This window comes from Phocoena sinus, chromosome 5 (assembly GCF_008692025.1).
Source record: "Phocoena sinus isolate mPhoSin1 chromosome 5, mPhoSin1.pri, whole genome shotgun sequence".
Taxonomy (NCBI): Eukaryota; Metazoa; Chordata; class Mammalia; order Artiodactyla; family Phocoenidae; genus Phocoena; species Phocoena sinus.
Window position 1 is genome coordinate 65661118 of NC_045767.1, and position 17543 is coordinate 65678660.

Below are 17543 nucleotides of genomic sequence, written 5' to 3' on the forward strand. Positions count from 1 at the left end.
TTTTATTCTACTTTCTTTGCTTTAAAAAAATCTATTTTGCTTTGTTTATTCTTTTTTTTTTTTTGGCTGCATTGAGTCTTCGTTGCAGTGCATGGGCTTCTCATTGCAGTGGCTTCTCTTGTTGGGGAGCACGGGCTCTAGGTGCATGGGCTTCAGTAGTTGTGGCATGTGGGCTCAGTAGTTGTGGCTCTCGGGCTCTAGAGCACAGGCTCAGTAGTTGTAATGCACGGGCTTAGTTGCTCCACGGCATGTGGGATCTTCCTGGATCAGGGCTTGAACCTGTGTCCCTTGCATTGGAAGGCAGACTCTTAACCACTGAACCACCAGCGAAGCCCTAGGTCATTTTCTAATATGAGCATTTAATGCTATAAATTTCCCTAAGTATCATGTTAGATGCCCCTAGAATTTTAATATATAATATCTTCTTTTTATCATTTATTTTCTATTTTGCATTACTGTTACTTTAATTCTTTAACCCTTGGGTTGTTTAGAGCTACGTTTTAAATTTTGGAACAGATGGTTTTAAAATTTATCTTTTCAAAAAAATTGGTTTTCAACTTTACTGCAGTAGGTAAGATTGTGCGGTTTGTATGATGCTAATTCTCTGATATTTTTAAAGATGTGTTTTACTAGTTCATTGTCAAATTTTTATAAACGTTCATATTTGCTTGATAAGAATGTATAACAGTTATAGTATATTAATATATCATTAAATCATGCTTATTCTTTTGCTCGCATCTGTAGCTTTACTTTTCAGAAAATTTTGCTTGATGGATTAATGTTTAAGAGAGGGATGAGAAAATGTACTATGGGAGAGGTGTTGATATCTCCATTATGTTGATTATGTCAGTTTTTCCTTATAATTCTGCCCATTTTTGCTTTAAATATACTGAGGATATTTTTTGAAGTACATATAAGCTTAAGGTTTTTATATCACTCTAATTGAACCTTTTATCCTTGTCTAGTAATTTTCTTTTATTAATATTAACTTTTGTTATAAAATCTAATTTGTCTAATATAAATAGAACTATACCAGTTCTTTTAGTTAGTATTTGAGTGTTACTTCTTTTTCTATACTTTTCCTTTCAACCTTTCAGTATCTTTGTCTTTAGGTGTATCTCTTATAACCAGTATGGCTGGGTTTTAAAAAATTCACTCTATCTTTGGCTTTTAATTGATAAGCTTAGTTCTTTTACAGTTATTTTGGGTATTCATATAATTGGTCTTGTTTCTTGCTGTCTCTCTCTGTACTTTTTATTAATCTCACCTTTTCTGTGATTGTTTTTTCTCCTATCACAGAAAATTATATATTTGACTTTTTTTCCTCCTGTCTTGCCTTTTTTGGATTTTTTAATTGAATGCAAATTTTCTTACTCGATTTTTCCTTCTCTACTAATTTGGAGATTATATACACTTTTTAAAACTCTTTTAGTGGTTACATTAAAAGTTTTATCATGCAGACTTTAAAATTAAACCATTTTCCTAGCTTTCCTCTTCACAAATGCAAGGACTTTCAAACATGTTAACTCTGATACTTACCTCCCTTCCAACTTACATGCTATGATTGTCTGGAATGTACAGATGGTGTTTTCACTCATGTAGTTATTTGTGCTGTGTGTAGTGCTTTGTGCTTACTTTTCCTTTCATTATAGGTCTTTCATCTGAGAATTTCTTTCTGCCTGACAGTTCATCTTTTAGGATTTTCTTTATGTTGTAGACCAGTTTCATGTCAATCTCTTTCTTTTTTTTTTTTTTTTTTAAATCTGAAAATCCTTTTATTGTCCTCATTCTTATAAGATACTTTTGCTGGGTGTATATATTCTAGATTGATAGTTTCTGTTATTGATGATGACATTTGTCCATTTTTATTGTTGTCAGGTGTAATTCTAATAGTTGGTTTCTTTGTAGATGATTAGTTTTTTTTAATTTCTAGTTGCTTTTAATATCATCTCTATCTTTGGTGAATGACAATATCAGTACTGTGTTTCTAGTTGTAGATTTCTTATTTATCTTGCTTAAGATTTGTTGGATTTGTGAGATTAGGAGATTGATGTCTTTCATCAGTTCTGGAACATTCTCAGCCATTTTTCTTTAAATTGCTTCTGTCCCACATACTCTCTCTTCTCTTTCTGGGACTTGGATTAGATGTATACTAGACCTCTTTGCTCTGTCCTCTATGTCTGTGTCTCAACCTCTCTTTCATATTTTCTATCTCTTTGCTTCTCTGTCATCTGAAACCAGATAAGACTGAGGTATTTAAATATGAAAGCCAGATTTCCCCAGGGGGCAAATGCTAATATTAGCCCCAGGATCCAGACACTAAAGTTGGATCCATCCTGAGATAGGAGAGTTTCAACTGGGATGTTTTCATTAAGACAAGACCCTTGAAGGACTAAAGCATACCATTTTGCCTCCTGGCAGATGCAAATTCAGATGCTGTATGAATGAAAGCACCCCCAGTTTAAGGCCTAAGGATTCCCATATATTAGATTCAACTAAGTGTGAGCTCATAAACAAAAACAAAGCAATAAGCTACCATGAATGAAAGCACAAATATAACGATCTTCATATTTGGACATCTAGAGACTTCAAATACTAAGAACGTTTTTTCTTTACTTGAACTTAAAATGTGTTAAAGTGTGTGTCTGCTTTAATTCGTATGCGATCCAGTTTTACTGTAATAGGAATGTCCTTTGGCACATCTAGTCTGCTGTACTGGCATAAGTGGAAGCCTCTGTAGTGGAATTATTTTAGTCACTAGTTAATAATTAATCAATTGAAATGATGGTCATGTTCGTATGAGATTTTTTTGGCAGAGCTTGAGAATAACTTCTCTTAAAGTTATTAAGCTCTGCTGTTTTTTTCCAAGTTGATGAAGGATGTTTGGAAAAGATTGTATGGCATGATTAAGAAAATGGTAATTTAGGACATTCTGAATAAAATGAAACTTAGAATCAGATAGTTTATATTGTATCATAATAAACCAGTTTTGATATTTTTATATATTAGAAATGTATCATTGTTTCTCTTAACATTATATGAGCCGATTTTTTAAGAACTTAATTACCAATGTTCCTTCTACCCTTTTTTTCCCCTGGAATTTTTAGGCGTAATATTCATGGGATAAGCAAAGAAAAAATAACAAGAATGTTGGAACACTATCAACGTTTTGTTTCAGTGCCCATAATCATGAGTTCTTCAGTTCCAGAGAAAATGGAACGTATTGAGCTGTGTGCATATTCTTGTGACAGAAGTACTAGGTAGGTTAAAGTCTCTATGTACAGAAATTCAATTTAAAAACTTAATTTTAAAAAATCTGATAATTTAGGAACTTCTAAAATCACTGCCAGATAACTTTAAAAAATAAGGTAGGCATTTGTTGTTTGTAGGGTTTAGGTATAGTCTTACCTGGAGCAGGATATATATGGTTAGCAAGAGAAGTAAAAGTTTATGTGGGTGATGACATACTTGGGGGTTTCATTGTCTTTTGGTTTATGTAGGTCCATGTTTACACTATGAATACTCCTGCCTTATTTATTTAACTTGCTGCTATTCCAGTATTTATCTGTTACCTTATCTACCCCCTATTGTTATTTTGTATATAGTCACATTACTTCTTAATTTTCTTAGGTATTAATAAAAATACTCTTTCAAGCTAGTATTGTAAAAATGTATTATACATGGTATACTTTTACTAAGTAATAACAAGTCACAGCCTTTTGAAAGTTTGCAATTCAGGATAGTACTGATTATGTTAAAAACATTTAGGATACATAAACAATTGAATAAATAAATAAAGAAGAGTCTTAAATATAAATGAAGTTCTGAATTGCTCACATTTTTTGATGATTAGGGATGAGAGACCCTTTTAAAAAGGAGTTGGGAAAAGAAAATTCACAAATGCTCTTTTATTGAGGAGCAGTATTGCAAAGTGGTTAAGAATATGGGCTCCTTAGCTGTATTTCCTGGCTTCAAATCCCAGAGCTTTGTAATCTTTGACAAATTATAAAATCTCTCTATACTTCGGCTCCTCATTTGCAAAATGGCAATAATAAGACTTTGCTTATAAGGATCTCATAAGGATTATGAATTAATACTTGTGAAGGACTTATAATAGCATCTGGTATATAGAAAACTGAATGTTAGGTGTGATTTCACTTAGGAAGGCTTCATGGGATAGTTGGGACTTTGAGAACTCCTGCAATAAAGAAAGAAAGGAAGATGAGTTGTTAAATAAGGAAAATGCACTGAAGTTGAAAGTATAATGATTCGGCAAAAGTGCTCTGAGTCTGAAATTAACATCGAGGATGGCTTTAAAAAATTTAGCAAGTGACATCTCAAATGAGAGCTGTCCTCCCTTTCTCTCATTTCACTTAATTGTGCAGATCATGTTGGTTGACTGTTTGAGACTTTGTAAATCAATCTTAAGCATTTTCCTCTGCAGCAAATGACAGGTAGTATAGAGGCAGACCTAGTTTCACATATGTTAAGCTTAAATAGGTTGGAAAGGAGCTAGGGAGGTGTCCTCTTCTGGGAACAAATTTAGAACCTTAACTTTAATATTTAATGCATAATAAACACCTTAACTGAAAATCTCATGTTAATTATTCAATTTGAAAAAATCTGAGTGCTTCTTGTATGCCAAGCGTTGTGCTAGGTGTTGGGATTACAATAAAGCGATGTGTTCATAGTGTATTAGGGAAGGATCAAGTGTCTCTCTTTCAGTTGAATGATTCTTTAAATCATAATATTAATGGCAACATTAAGAGATTTCCTTATAATACTTAAAAACAAATCTTACAGCCCAAGAGACAATGAAGATATTGCCTCTGAAAAAGAAGAAAATGTTTTATCCTCGTCTCTGAAGCATCCAGAGTTAATTGAAGAGAAGAAACATGATGTGACCAAAGAAAATTTATTACCTGAGAATGTTACATGTCTCCCTAATGCAGATTTAAACAACGGAAAAAAAGAAATAAGTGGTATGAATCCTAACATTCAGAGTGCTTTCATTCATGAAGCTCCAGACATTTATTTTTCTGATTCTGAAAGCAAAGAACCAGCAACAGACAAACATGAAAAAGAAGAGCCAGTAGAAATGGCTCCTGAAAAAGAGTGTAGTAAAACCAGTGCAGATAGTTTTGTAGAGAGAATATCACCAAGTATTTGCTGTGGTGGAAATAATCAAGAAGACTGTGGTCTTTCAAATACTGTACCACTTCAAAATGAAAAATCTTCATCTAGTGAAACGCTGGAAGAAAGAGCAGGAGTAAAGAAAAAAGCCTTTGGAAAACAAAAAAGTAAATCAACTTCGGAAAAGTTCCCAAGACAAGAGCTGTCTTTTGTTGGTGACTGGCCAGTTGATAAGTCTATCGGTCAGAGGACAAAAAGGAACCGAAAAACTGAGAAAGCTTTATCTATACACAGTGACAAAAAGTATAATTGCCCTCAGTCACATAAAGTATTAGACAGTAGTTTATCTGTGAGTATAGATTGTATCCAGCCACGAGGATCTCCACATGAACACGTAGAGGATGACAGCAAGTCACAATGTGATGATGCCTCAGAATCTTTCAATAGCTGTAAATATGGTACTTATAAAAATACTGAAAAAGACTCATTTAACATTGTGGGTGACTGGCCTTCATCTGATTCTTTAGCTCAGAGAGAGCACAGATCAAGAATGCCAAAGGCTGGCTTAAATGAAGCCAACCTAGAATTTGGAACTAACAACAGTATGAATGAAATGTCCTTATATACAGCACGTGAGGCCTGTTGGGGCACAAGCCCTGAAGAACTAAAAACGTTGGGTAGTTCTACTCGAGGAAGTTCTGAAATGCTGCCCAATGAAATGACCTGTGAGAATAAAACTTGTCCAAGTAAAAAGATTCATAGGCAACACACATTGTCTCTTAGTTTTACCAATAGTGTGCCAACTGCTCCTGGAGGAGTGGGACCACAAACTTCAGCTGAATTTCAAGAAGAAAAGACTAAAGAAGTCCCTGGAATAGAAGGAGGCAAGTGTACTCAGACTGAACCACAGGATTTTGCTCTCTTATGGAAAATAGAAAAGAATAAAATTAGTGTTTCAGATTCTCTGAGAGTATTAACAGGAAGATTAGATGGATTTAAACCGAAAGCTTTCAGTATTAACATAAAATTAGATGTTCAAGAAACAATTCCATATAGGGTAATGTATGACAAAAGCACATATGTTGAAGAAAGTGAGCTTACCAGTGCTGATGAATCTGAAAATCTTAACATTCTTTGTAAACTATTTGGATCGTTTTCATTAGAAGCCCTAAAAGACCTATATGAGAGGTGTAACAAAGATATTATTTGGGCCACGAGCCTTTTATTGGATTCTGAAACTAAATTATGTGAGGATACTGAATTTGAGAATATAGAAAAGTCATATGATGAAACACAAATTGGGCCATTTTCTCTGGGACTGAATTTGAAGGAAATTATTAGCCAAAGAGGAAGCTTAGAGGAGTCTAATTCTTCTGTGCCAGAATTTAGCCATGGAATTGGTATCAGTAACACTAATGTACAGTCCACCTGTAATTCAGAAAAGGAAAGCTTAGAGCAGGCAGAAATAAGAGCTGTAACTACTGAAAAACCTGGATTAATAACAGGTATATTTCCTAATGTAGATCTCAAGAATAATAATGAAGTACTTCCTAATAGTCAGGCAGAACTTTCAGGTTCATATAACGTTAAGCAGCTTTTTCCAGGCACTCTAAAAGCTACTACCACTAAAAATGTGAGTGAAATGGAGAAGAATCCAGAAGTCACTGAGATTGGAGACAGTATAAATTCTTCTTTGAATTTGTCTGATATTTTAAATTCTGTATCGAGCACTTCGGATCTTGAATTACATGAAGAAATTTATTTTACTGACTCTTTTGACATAAATAAAAGTGAAAATCTTCCAAAGGATTATGTGAAATTTCCAAACACAGAAGAATTTATGAATGAAGATGAACAGGAAGTGGAAAAAATTCTAATGGCAGGGAGTGCTTTGTCAGCTGAAGTTACTGAAGAAGATAAAACTGAGACGTTGAATCCCACGCCAGTGATGGCCAAATCGCTGACCATAGACTGTCTGGAATTGGCATTGCCCCCTGAACTGGCTTTTCAGCTCAATGAATTATTTGGCCCTGTTGGTATTGATTCAGGTAAGGAAAAAGTAAATTACTTATATGTATATCTTTGTGTAAGTAGAATATAGATAGAGGGTCTAGTTCAATTTAAAAATTTTTTTATGTTACTAGAAGTGTAAAAGTAATTTGTGTTGCCTGCCTTATTATTTTTGACACAGTGTGTTTGTAGAAGATTTTTAAGTATATAATTTGAAGAAATAGAGAGTATTTAGATGGACTTTGTATTCATCTTGTGCATATACTGGAAGTTTTCTCTGGTATTTACCTCATACTTATTTGCACAGATACATCTTTTTGAATCCTTTGCTGCAACTCCAGATACACTTAAGGCAAGATAATTCCTTAGAATACGCCTACTGGAAAGTCTTGACTAATGGAAATGAATATATTAAATATATTTAGTGTAATGGACATGAATAACTTAAATATATGAAACATAATTGTACCTGCCAAGAAGTGTGAAAACAATGACATATTACATAAAAATATTCCAAGAGATTTAGAACTAGAGACATAGGTTAGTAATTAAAAATACAAATTAGTTTTATGATGCATAAGGTAGTTGAGTATGTTTTCTGCAAATGTATAATGACTAATGATCATATTTTCTTTTCTTTTCTTCCCCCTGTCACAAGGGTCCCTAACAGTTGAGGACTGTGTGGTTCATATAGATCTGAATCTGGCTAAAGTGATTCATGAAAAATGGAAAGAATCTGTAATGGTTGGTAGGCTTCTTTTTATAGAAAGCTCCTTTTGTGTACATTTTGTCACCTTTGCTCTTCAATAAAATCTGTTATATGAAAGATTCTATTGAATTTTGACTTTGAGAGAGAATTAATTTTACCAGTTAACAGGTTACTGATTTTTTTTTTCTCCTTCCAGTATTTTAGATTATTTCCAGACTGGCCAAATTATATAATTAATGATGGAGCTCAATATGACTGTTGATTTTTTTTTAATGGAAAAAAATCATAAATAGTTTTTTACTCCTTAAAGACTTGCAGTGCTAATTTTCATAAACAGTTTTTAAAAAATCACAGCATAAGAGCTCTATAAGTAGAAAAAATATATAGATGGAATCAATTTATAATTATATTTATCTGCTTTTATTAGATTTAGCAAGAATGATTGATAGTTTTACAGGGAGAAATGATTACTAGAGAAAAATAATATAAGCTTGTTTTCTAATGCACCCTGCTTTGCCAATCCTGTTCTGCCTCTGTGTTTAGGAGCGACAAAGACAAGAAGAGGTATCCTGTGGCAAATTAATGCAAGGTAAAGCACATATTTTCACTTCTAATGTTCTTGTCTTGATGTTTAAACTTGGTGTGTGTGTGTGTGTGTGTGAATTTTAACTCTCTCTTTTTTTTTTTTAAGCGTTTATTTATTTGGCTGCGCCAGGTCTTAGTTGTGGCATGTGGGATCTTCATTGCCGCGTGTGGGATCTTTGTTGAGGTGTGCAGGATCTTTAGTTGCGGCGTGAGGGGTCTTTTAGTTGTGGCATGCAGGCTCTTAGCTGTAGCATGCGGGATCTAGGTCCCTGACCAGGGATCGAACCCGGGCCCCCCTGCACTGGGAGCAGGCCAGGGAAGTCCCTGAATCTTAACTCATTTTAAATATACTTCCACAAAATATGTTACCCAAGAATTTTGATTTGCAAATAAAAGTTTTAACATTTAATATTGATACAAAAGAAAATAAAGCTTAAAGAAGAAAAAAGCCCCTATAATATCATTTAACTTTCAGTTAACACCTGAAAACTAACACAACATTATAAATCAACTATATTTCAATTAAAAAAAAAACAAACAGGAGTGCTGTGGAACACCCAAGGTGTGCTCTAATGCACATAGTCAGGGTGTTTCCTGTTTATGATTTTGCTCTGAATGAAGGGAAACTGTTCTGGTTTGAGAGCAATAAAGTATTCCTGTGTTTGAGAGTATCATTGAAATATTACTTGATTTTTCAAATTTTTTATTGATGTTAATATAATTAGAGCACAAAAGTCAACCTGCTTTTTGATTACATCTGCCAAATTGAAAATAATTGATTCCAGAAGATTTCTTAGATAGCATTGTCGTAAGTGGTTAGTGCAGGGTGGCAGACCTGTTACAGGGTCCTCCTTTTGTGCCTGAGTTCCTCCAGATGCCTCTCTTGTCCACTCCATACTAGGACTCCAGGTTGAAGATTGTGAGAATGAAGATTCTTAACTTTAGTTCAGACCTGTGTTGTAGCTTCAAGAGCTAAAGCTGTTTGAGAGCTGGAGGTTTCCAAAGAGTATCAGAGTTATTCAGATGACAGTATTTGCTATTTCTTCACTCTCCAGGAAATCAAAGGAGTATATCAGAATGTGGTGCTTAGAAAAGCTGAAATATTATACATTAAGTCTTGTTATTATGAACTTCTTAGAATGTTTAGTTCCTTCCTTATGTTGAATATCATTTGTTCAGTATTTATTGTAGACCTCCAGTGGGTTACAGATTTGCAGAAATATTCATCCTTTCAGTTCTTGGAGTGGCCAAGCAGAGCTGACCAAAGCTGCTCACTTCCGGCTGGCTGCAGCTTCCTCTGTTTACCAGTGTATATGTGTGTCACTGTTTTCTCTGTGTTGATGTGATATGAAAAAGAGTGGGGAAGCATTGAGTTGATTTACAGTAATACCCAGATCATTGTTCATTTGAATATTTCTACATTTATACTTGCTTGCGATTATGTGAAGATGTATTTTGAAACTTTGAAATACAACTTGGAATATTGTATTTATAAGCAAAGAGTAAAAAATCGTGTTTTCTGGGTCTCTCTGAGGTAGATATAACAGAATGAATAATGCCTAATTTGTACATTTATTGTTGATGGTCTGACACTATTGATACTGCTTTTGTAGATCCTTCCCTGGTTGGGCGTGTTGGTCTTGATAATCCAGAACAAAAATCATCTCAGAGAATGGGCAAAAAATTACCGAAGACTTTAGCAGCACCTGAAATGCAACCCTTATTGGATCATTGGAACACTCATACTAAAAAAGTATCACTCAGAGAAATAATGTCAGAAGAAATTGCCTTACAGGAAAAGCATGATTTGGTATGAGTTAGTATAAATATTAAGCCTTTGTCTCTGACTCTAATTTAATCATATGTTTACTTTTTGATTTTCATTTGATTCTACTTTTCCTAGTCTGAAATCATATTTTAACCTGATTGAAGTTAATGTTAAAATTGAAAAATGTTTTAAATGTAGTTTGAAGTTGGAGGTCTTTGCTTCTGGAAAATTAGTTGATATTCTATAACAGTAAGCCAATTTATGTTAAATCTGTTGTTTTAGATTTAATTTTGCAGGTGTATATATCTTATCTTTAACATTTACTTCTGCAATTTTTTAATTCTAGAAAAACATGAAGGAATATTTCCTTTGAATATAATTTCATTTATAAGTTAGTAATAAGAAATGACACTTGCTATTAAAGAATTGTCCATCTTTGAAACAAAAATTTTTAGAGAAAAATTTTAGAAACTTATGAATCTGAAATTAAGTACTCTTCTTTTTTATCTAACTTTGCAATTAAACAAGTTCAAACAGATATTTCACTTTGCTTCGAACTTAATTTTTGTTCTTTATTCAACATATCTAATTATATGATATGAAGCCGTAAGAGAATTTTGTTTATTTTGCATTTCTTTTTCTTAACGTTTTTTGGAATTCTGAAAATTAGTATTCGAGAATTTCAGAACCAAAACGGAAAAGACCTTAGAGGTTATTTAGTCCAATTCTCAAGGAAAAAAAATTTCTTAGTTGGTGATCTTAAAGCATTTTACCCTCTTTTTTCACTCATTTGACTGCTCAAAGGAACACCTTTATATTGGCTGAAATACATAGAATTGGGGCATAGAAAGAATGATGGAATTCTTCTACCTTCATATTTATTTCCCCCAGTTATCTTGTTAATTAAGTTGGAAATAAGCTACCATTACCATCTTTGCATGTTTACATAATCCAAAGAACAATCTCTTCAGTAGGATCTTATAATTTAGTGTTGTTTCAGATATCTTCTTCAATTTACATATGTAATAAATTGGAGAAATAGATTTTCTTAAAAAATAAGGAAAGCCTAGAACTTATGCTCAAATGGTGTGAGACTTTTTGTTGAAATGCCATTTTCCTCTACTGAAACTTATCTTTATGGTTCTAACCTGCCTTTTAATCTCTTAGTATAATAATGAACAAAAAAGTTTCTTTGACTTTCCAACTTAATTTTTTTTTTTTTTCTCCTATCAGTGATTTTTGCTTTTTTTTCCATGGGTTTGGTAATAGAAGCTATACTCTTCATCCCGAGGGTATTCCCCCTTAGAGCCTCAGTTAAGAGAATTTCTGGAGAAATTTCTCAGTAAGAGAATTTCCCAAAGGAGAAATATCATTTAAATTCTTCTAAAGCAAAGCATATAAAGTAAGCATTAGGCATAATGTATGAATAGGATAATTAATTGTAACATGATTACAGTTATGAGTTTTCAGTTTATTGATGGGACCTTAGAATTTGTAGTTTAGAAACTCTATGATCTGGCAGATTGCTAGTAAATCTGATCACTGAATTTTTTAGTAAGGTCAGATTATAATGTATATCTTAAATAAGACGTGAATATTTAAAATTCTTGAGGTGGCTTGTTTTCATCACTCTTGTGATGTCTGATCAGTCCTTTTCAATGGTCAGATTGTCACCTATTGTGGTTCTTTTTTTATTGTTGTTCGGTGTTATAAATGGCCTAAATATGGTTAGGCTTCAAAGCCATTAACTATTCCAGGATTTTCCTAAATTATTGTAATTTTTTTATTTTCAGAGACACCTTTGAAATTTTATAGGAAGTTATTTTTCAGACATTAGGATTTTTGGAATAAACAAAAATATTACATAGCTAAATCACAATGTCAGTAAATTGTCTTAGAGTTAGAAATCACTTTAAGAATGATTACCATATTCCTCAATTAGAATTCACATGGCACATTTTAGGAAAGCTCTTTCGGTTTGGCTATTTAAACAATCCAAATATGACTTTGAAAAAATAACAATTAGTAACAAATCTCATGCAATTACTTTGGAGTAAATATGTTTGTGAAAAAAATTTTTTTATGTGAATTTTAAGATTTCCTGTCAACCTGAATTTGCAACTTATTTGTACATTGTAGTTTCTGCCCATTGAGGAGAATATGTTTTTGAGGACGTTGTTCACAGCATCACACAGTGTCCCTTTAATGAGGACCCATGGGAGAAATTTCTCTCAGGTCTCAGTACCAGAAAAAGCTGTACTTCTCCTGAGCAACTGGTTTGTTTTTATTTTATGGACACTGAGAATCTTTGTTTCCCCCTTTGCTTTGGCCACTAAGAAGCTAAGAACTGAATTTGTGGCCCACCTTTAGCAATTGTACAGGATTTTGTGGCATGCATTTATATACTAATTTTACTTGCTAGCTTTATCCTATATTCTTACCTTTATTTTCTCTACTCTCTGACTTCATTTATTTATATCCTGTTTTTATATATATATATATATATATATATATCCTTTTTTGTATAATATGATTGAATGTGTTGGGTGTGTATATGTGAGATTAAGCTGTTCATTAACACACGCACACACATATATGTATATGTGTGATTGTATGTGTGTGTGTGTTAATGAACAGCTTCAAATACTTAGCAAAAAATGGGATATAAATAAATTGTGCAAGAATACTTATATTACTAATTTCAGCCTTTAATCAGTGAAGAAAGTCTGTGACTGCTTTTAAATTATTAGTCTTTTTGCAATAAAATAACCATGCTTTTGGGTCAGCATAACTAGTATTGTAAATTCCATCATAAAGATGGTTTTTGTCTTTTTTTTGTTTGTTTTAGAGAAGGGAGCCGCTTATATTTGAAAAAGATTGTGCCACTAAACTAAAGGAGAAACAGCTCTTTAAGATATTTCCAGCCATTAACCAAAATTTTCTGGTGGACATTTTCAAGGACCACAAGTGAGTGCTAGAAGGATTGTGTGTAGTTTCTGTTGTGATGTCATTGAAAGCATATGTCATGCATTTTAATCTCTTATTTTTCTGTTAACAAAAATAATATAGGTATATTATAAACCATTTAAATGCAATAATGTAGAAAGTGAGGAGTTTCTGTCAATTGGTTCATATTCCTCCTCAGTTTTTTCTCATATACATACACTAATGTATGTGTGTACACGTGTACCTATTTGCTTTTGTGTCTATATAAACACAAAAATAGGTTGTGTTTTATGTACTATTTTGTAGTTTTACTGTTATTTATTTTTTCTGTCCATACTTTGTGATCTACTCTTTCCTTTTTAAAGTCTACAGAGTATTCCATAGTATTCTTAAGTGATTTCTTAAAGTGCCGTAGTTTATTTAAACATGCTCTGTTTATGGGCTTTTTGACTGTAAGAAAAGTTGGAAACCATGTTGCACTGAGTATCCTTGAACATACATTTTTGTGTGCATGGATGAATGTTATTGTAGGCTAGTTCCTAAAAATGAAATTGCTGGTCCAGAGTGTGTATATTAAATTTTTTTACAGCTAATGCCAAATTTCCTTTTAAAAGGGCTTTCCACATTAGTTATATGTGCTGATAGCGTAACCTGCCCTGGATATTAAGAATCTTTAAATTTTTTGCCAGTCTGGTGCGAAAAATATTTCATTGCTGTTTAAACTTTTATTTTCCTTATTACTACTGAGGTTGAGCTTTTTTTCCATTAATTTCTTTTTCTATTAATTGCTTACCCTTTGCCTGTCTTCCTTTTGACTGTATTTCTTTCTAGATCTGTGAGAGCTCTTTATATATCATGTGTAGTTATCTTTGTTAATATAGATTATAGTAATTTTTTCTGATATAGCCATATACATATTATAATTCATGTTTTATCAGAAAGTCTTTTCCCTTATTGGTTCTGAGATTTACCACTTTTTAAGAAAATCTGTCCTACCCCAATATTATGAAAATATTTTCTGCAGTAAATTTTTTTTTTTTTTTTGCGTTACATGGGCCTCTCACTGTTGTGGCCTCTCCCGTCGCGGAGCACAGGCTCCAGACGCACAGGCTCAGCAGCCATGGCTCACGGGCCCAGCCACTCCGCGGCACGTGGGATCTTCCCAGACTGGGGCACGAACCCGTGTCCCCTGCATCGGCAGGCAGACTCTCAACCCCTGTGCCACCAGGGAAGCCCAGTTGTTTGCTTTTTTTCCATGAGTCTTTTCTGGTAGTTTGTCTTCTAGAAAATCATCAGGTTTATTATTGTTAAGTTGTATATAATATTCTGTGATAATTAAAACATTATTTTGTATTTATCATGTCCTTTTTTCCTTTCCTAATGTTTTTTTTCTATTTTCTTTGTTATTGCTGTTTATCAGATTGACCCTTTTAAAGAACAGGCTCTTGGTTTATTGATCAAAGTCTGTTTTATTTCTCTAATCATTTATTTTTGGTGATTCTTTTCTATTTTTGATGGTTCTTTTCTCTTTAAATTTGTTATGTTTTCAATTCTTTGGTTAGTTTGTTTCCTTTCAATCTTTAATAACAAATATACTTAAGGGTGTGAATTTTTTTCTGTATAATGTTTTTGATATATATGTAATGTTTTGATTTTGATATGTAGTATTTTCATTTTTTTTTTCTAAATAATCTCTAATTCACTTTGACTTTCTAATTTATCCAAGAGTTTTATATTTTCTAAATGGTTTGATAGTTTGGTGGTGGTGGGGGGGGATTACTGTTTGTTTTGTTGTGTTGGGGTATAAGAATCCAGCCTGAAAGAGTCCTGCTTTTTGGAAGTTGAGGTTTCCTTTGTGGTTTAATACATGATCAGTTATTATAAATATTGCACAAAGTGCCTCTTTTAAAAAATATTTATTTACTTATTTATTTGGCTTCTTCGTGTCTTAGTTGTGGCATGCGGGATCTTTCATTGCAGCATGCTGACTTCTCTCTAGTTCTGGCTCACGGGCTGCAGAGCGTGCAGGCTCAGTAGTTGCGGCACGTGGGCTTAGTTGCCCTGTGGCCTGTGGCATCTTAGTTCCCAACCAGAGATTGAACCCATGTCCCCTGCATTGGAAGGTGGATTCGCAACCACTGGACCACCAGGAAAGTCCCTGAAAGTGCTTTTGAAAAAGAATATTCTCTGCTGCGTATGCAGAGTTCTAAATATGTCACTTGAATCAAGTTTTTCATGGTATTATTTCAATCCACAATTTTTCTATTTATTTTTGCTACCTAAACAGCTGTTTTCTTAGAGTTGTGTGTTAAAATATCCCAAGCCACTAGGGGTTAGGAGGGTGATGCTGGCATATGGCAACTCTCTTCTATGGGGACCTAGGGCAAGAAGCCCTGATGTGAAATTACCCAGAGTTGTGTTTCCCCAGGCAAGGTAAGGGGACTGAGTTGAGTCCTTCCTCTCGTTGCTCAGAGTGATTGGTCAGTCAGGCCCCTCGGGGCAGGTATTATGGTATTAAATGATTACCTCCATTTGTCTGCCAACAGGTGGATAATTGTCTCAGTTACCAGTAGCTTCAGTTTCACCCCGGGTAAGAAGGGTAGGTTCGTTCAGTTACTGCAGTATACGCCTGCAGTGTCATCTTCCAGGGCCATGCACTGCTAACAGCGCCTGTGGTGGAGACTGGCTTCCGGCCCTAGGAGTGGGCAAGCCAGGTGATTTTAAGAACTAGTTAGGATGTGGTTAATTTCTGGTAGTTTCTAGCCCCTAGAAACCCCAATTTGTTGAGCATATGTGAGGCGGCAAGATGAGAGTGCTCAAGGAGAATTGGTAGTCCCAAATGGTTCCCCTTCAAGGGTTGTCTTTAATAAATTGATGAATAGCAAAATATCACAGTATTTTAGATAGCTGTCACATTTCAAAAACAGTCCTTTGTGGTCAGCTCTTCATTATCTGGCCATTGGAAAAGATCAGAGGCATAAATAGTCTGAAATAATGAGCAGTATAAAATCATTTATAATTTTCTTTGGAATGAGTTTCTTTGGATACAGGGACATTAGCGTTTCAGATGTTTGTCAATTTTTGTAGAATTTCGTATTCCACATAATATAGTATCACCATGAAAATATGCCTAAATAATGTAGGGGTGGGAGGTAGGGTAGTGTTTTAGTTTTTCCTTTCTATATCCCGGCTTAGAATTTCTTTGACTAGAACGCCATGGTATAAGTAAAATGTAAAATTTGACAGGATAAGAATGTCAGTTTAAGGATTTATTGTCTGTTTTTGATGTTTGAAGGAAACCGAAACCATGTGTGACTCCAACAAGGGACTTAAGTATAGGTGATAAGATGAAAGAAAGATTTGTGGAAAATTTACCTGGAATAAAAGATAAGAAAATGAATTAATTATCAATATGTTACTTTTCGGTATTCATTTAAAAAATTAGTTTTTGAGAGTCTCTAACTTTACACTTTCTCTCTGTTCATTCTTGAGTCTTGAGATACACAATGAGCATTTAATTTTCATGTTTAAAACTCAGAAGTGAGCCAATTTTTCATATTCTTCTAAGATTTTGTAAGATTGCTTATGTTAATGTTTCCACATAACTTTTATTTTCATTTATTGACCTCATATTTGTACTTCAACTCTCTACAGCTATTCGTTAGAACACACAGTGCAATTTCTAAATTGTGTTCTTGAAGGAGACCCTGTAAAAACAGTGGTAGCACAAGAGTTTGTTCACCAAAATGAGAATGTCACTTCTCATACTGCACAGAAGTCTAAGGAGAAAAAGGTATAGAGCTACTTAATTTTTTACAGTAATGGTAAATAATTGTGTTTGAAAATACAATTGGTTTGTTAGATAGTTTAATGATTATTTCTCACCATTTTTCATAGACTGGAAATTTAACCACCAATAGCATATTTGGTTTAGAATATCTGTTTGCTCAAAATAGTGAATTTATAGCTGATTATATATTTTTCTTTAAACCCTTTGTGCACAACAAGCATTGGAATTTCTGTAACTTTTTATGTGTAGACTACACAGTAGAGTATGAAGCTTAATTGAATAGCAGTGGGTGTAATATGATGGGTCTTAGGGCATAAATAATGTGGGTGGAAATGTTTAGCCATTTGAGAAGCTACCAAGCATTTTCCCCAAATAGCTGCTTTCTTTTACATTTCCATCAGCAGTGTATGAGGGTTACAATTTCTCCACATCCTCTCTGACACTTGTTATCATCTGTCTTTTTGATTATAGCCATCCTAGTGGGTGTGAAGTTGTTTTATGGGTACCTGGGATTTGTTTTAATCAGGTATGGTAAGACTCCCAGACATGGAAACGTTGTGAAGGATCCCTAGAAACAGGAGGCATGGCCCAAAGCCACATGA

General features: G+C 33.7%; 1 protein-coding gene across 6 annotated transcripts in view; it reads left to right on the plus strand.

Annotated features, from left to right (window-relative positions):
- The window catches only part of N4BP2 (NEDD4 binding protein 2), a 121201-nt gene that overhangs the window by 50337 nt on the left and 53321 nt on the right, over positions 1-17543 (plus strand). For 5 of the 6 annotated variants that reach the window (XM_032632675.1, XM_032632676.1, XM_032632677.1 and 2 more), the window contains 7 exons: positions 3108-3260; positions 4804-7181; positions 7802-7887; positions 8396-8441; positions 10051-10247; positions 13054-13172; positions 16806-16944. In XM_032632675.1, coding sequence (XP_032488566.1) covers positions 3108-3260; positions 4804-7181; positions 7802-7887; positions 8396-8441; positions 10051-10247; positions 13054-13172; positions 16806-16944 — 3118 coding nt within the window. Of the gene's footprint in view, positions 1-3107; positions 3261-4803; positions 7182-7801; positions 7888-8395; positions 8442-10050; positions 10248-12344; positions 12482-13053; positions 13173-16805; positions 16945-17543 lie in introns of all 6 variants that reach the window. The other variant, XR_004350021.1, reaches the window with a different exon arrangement.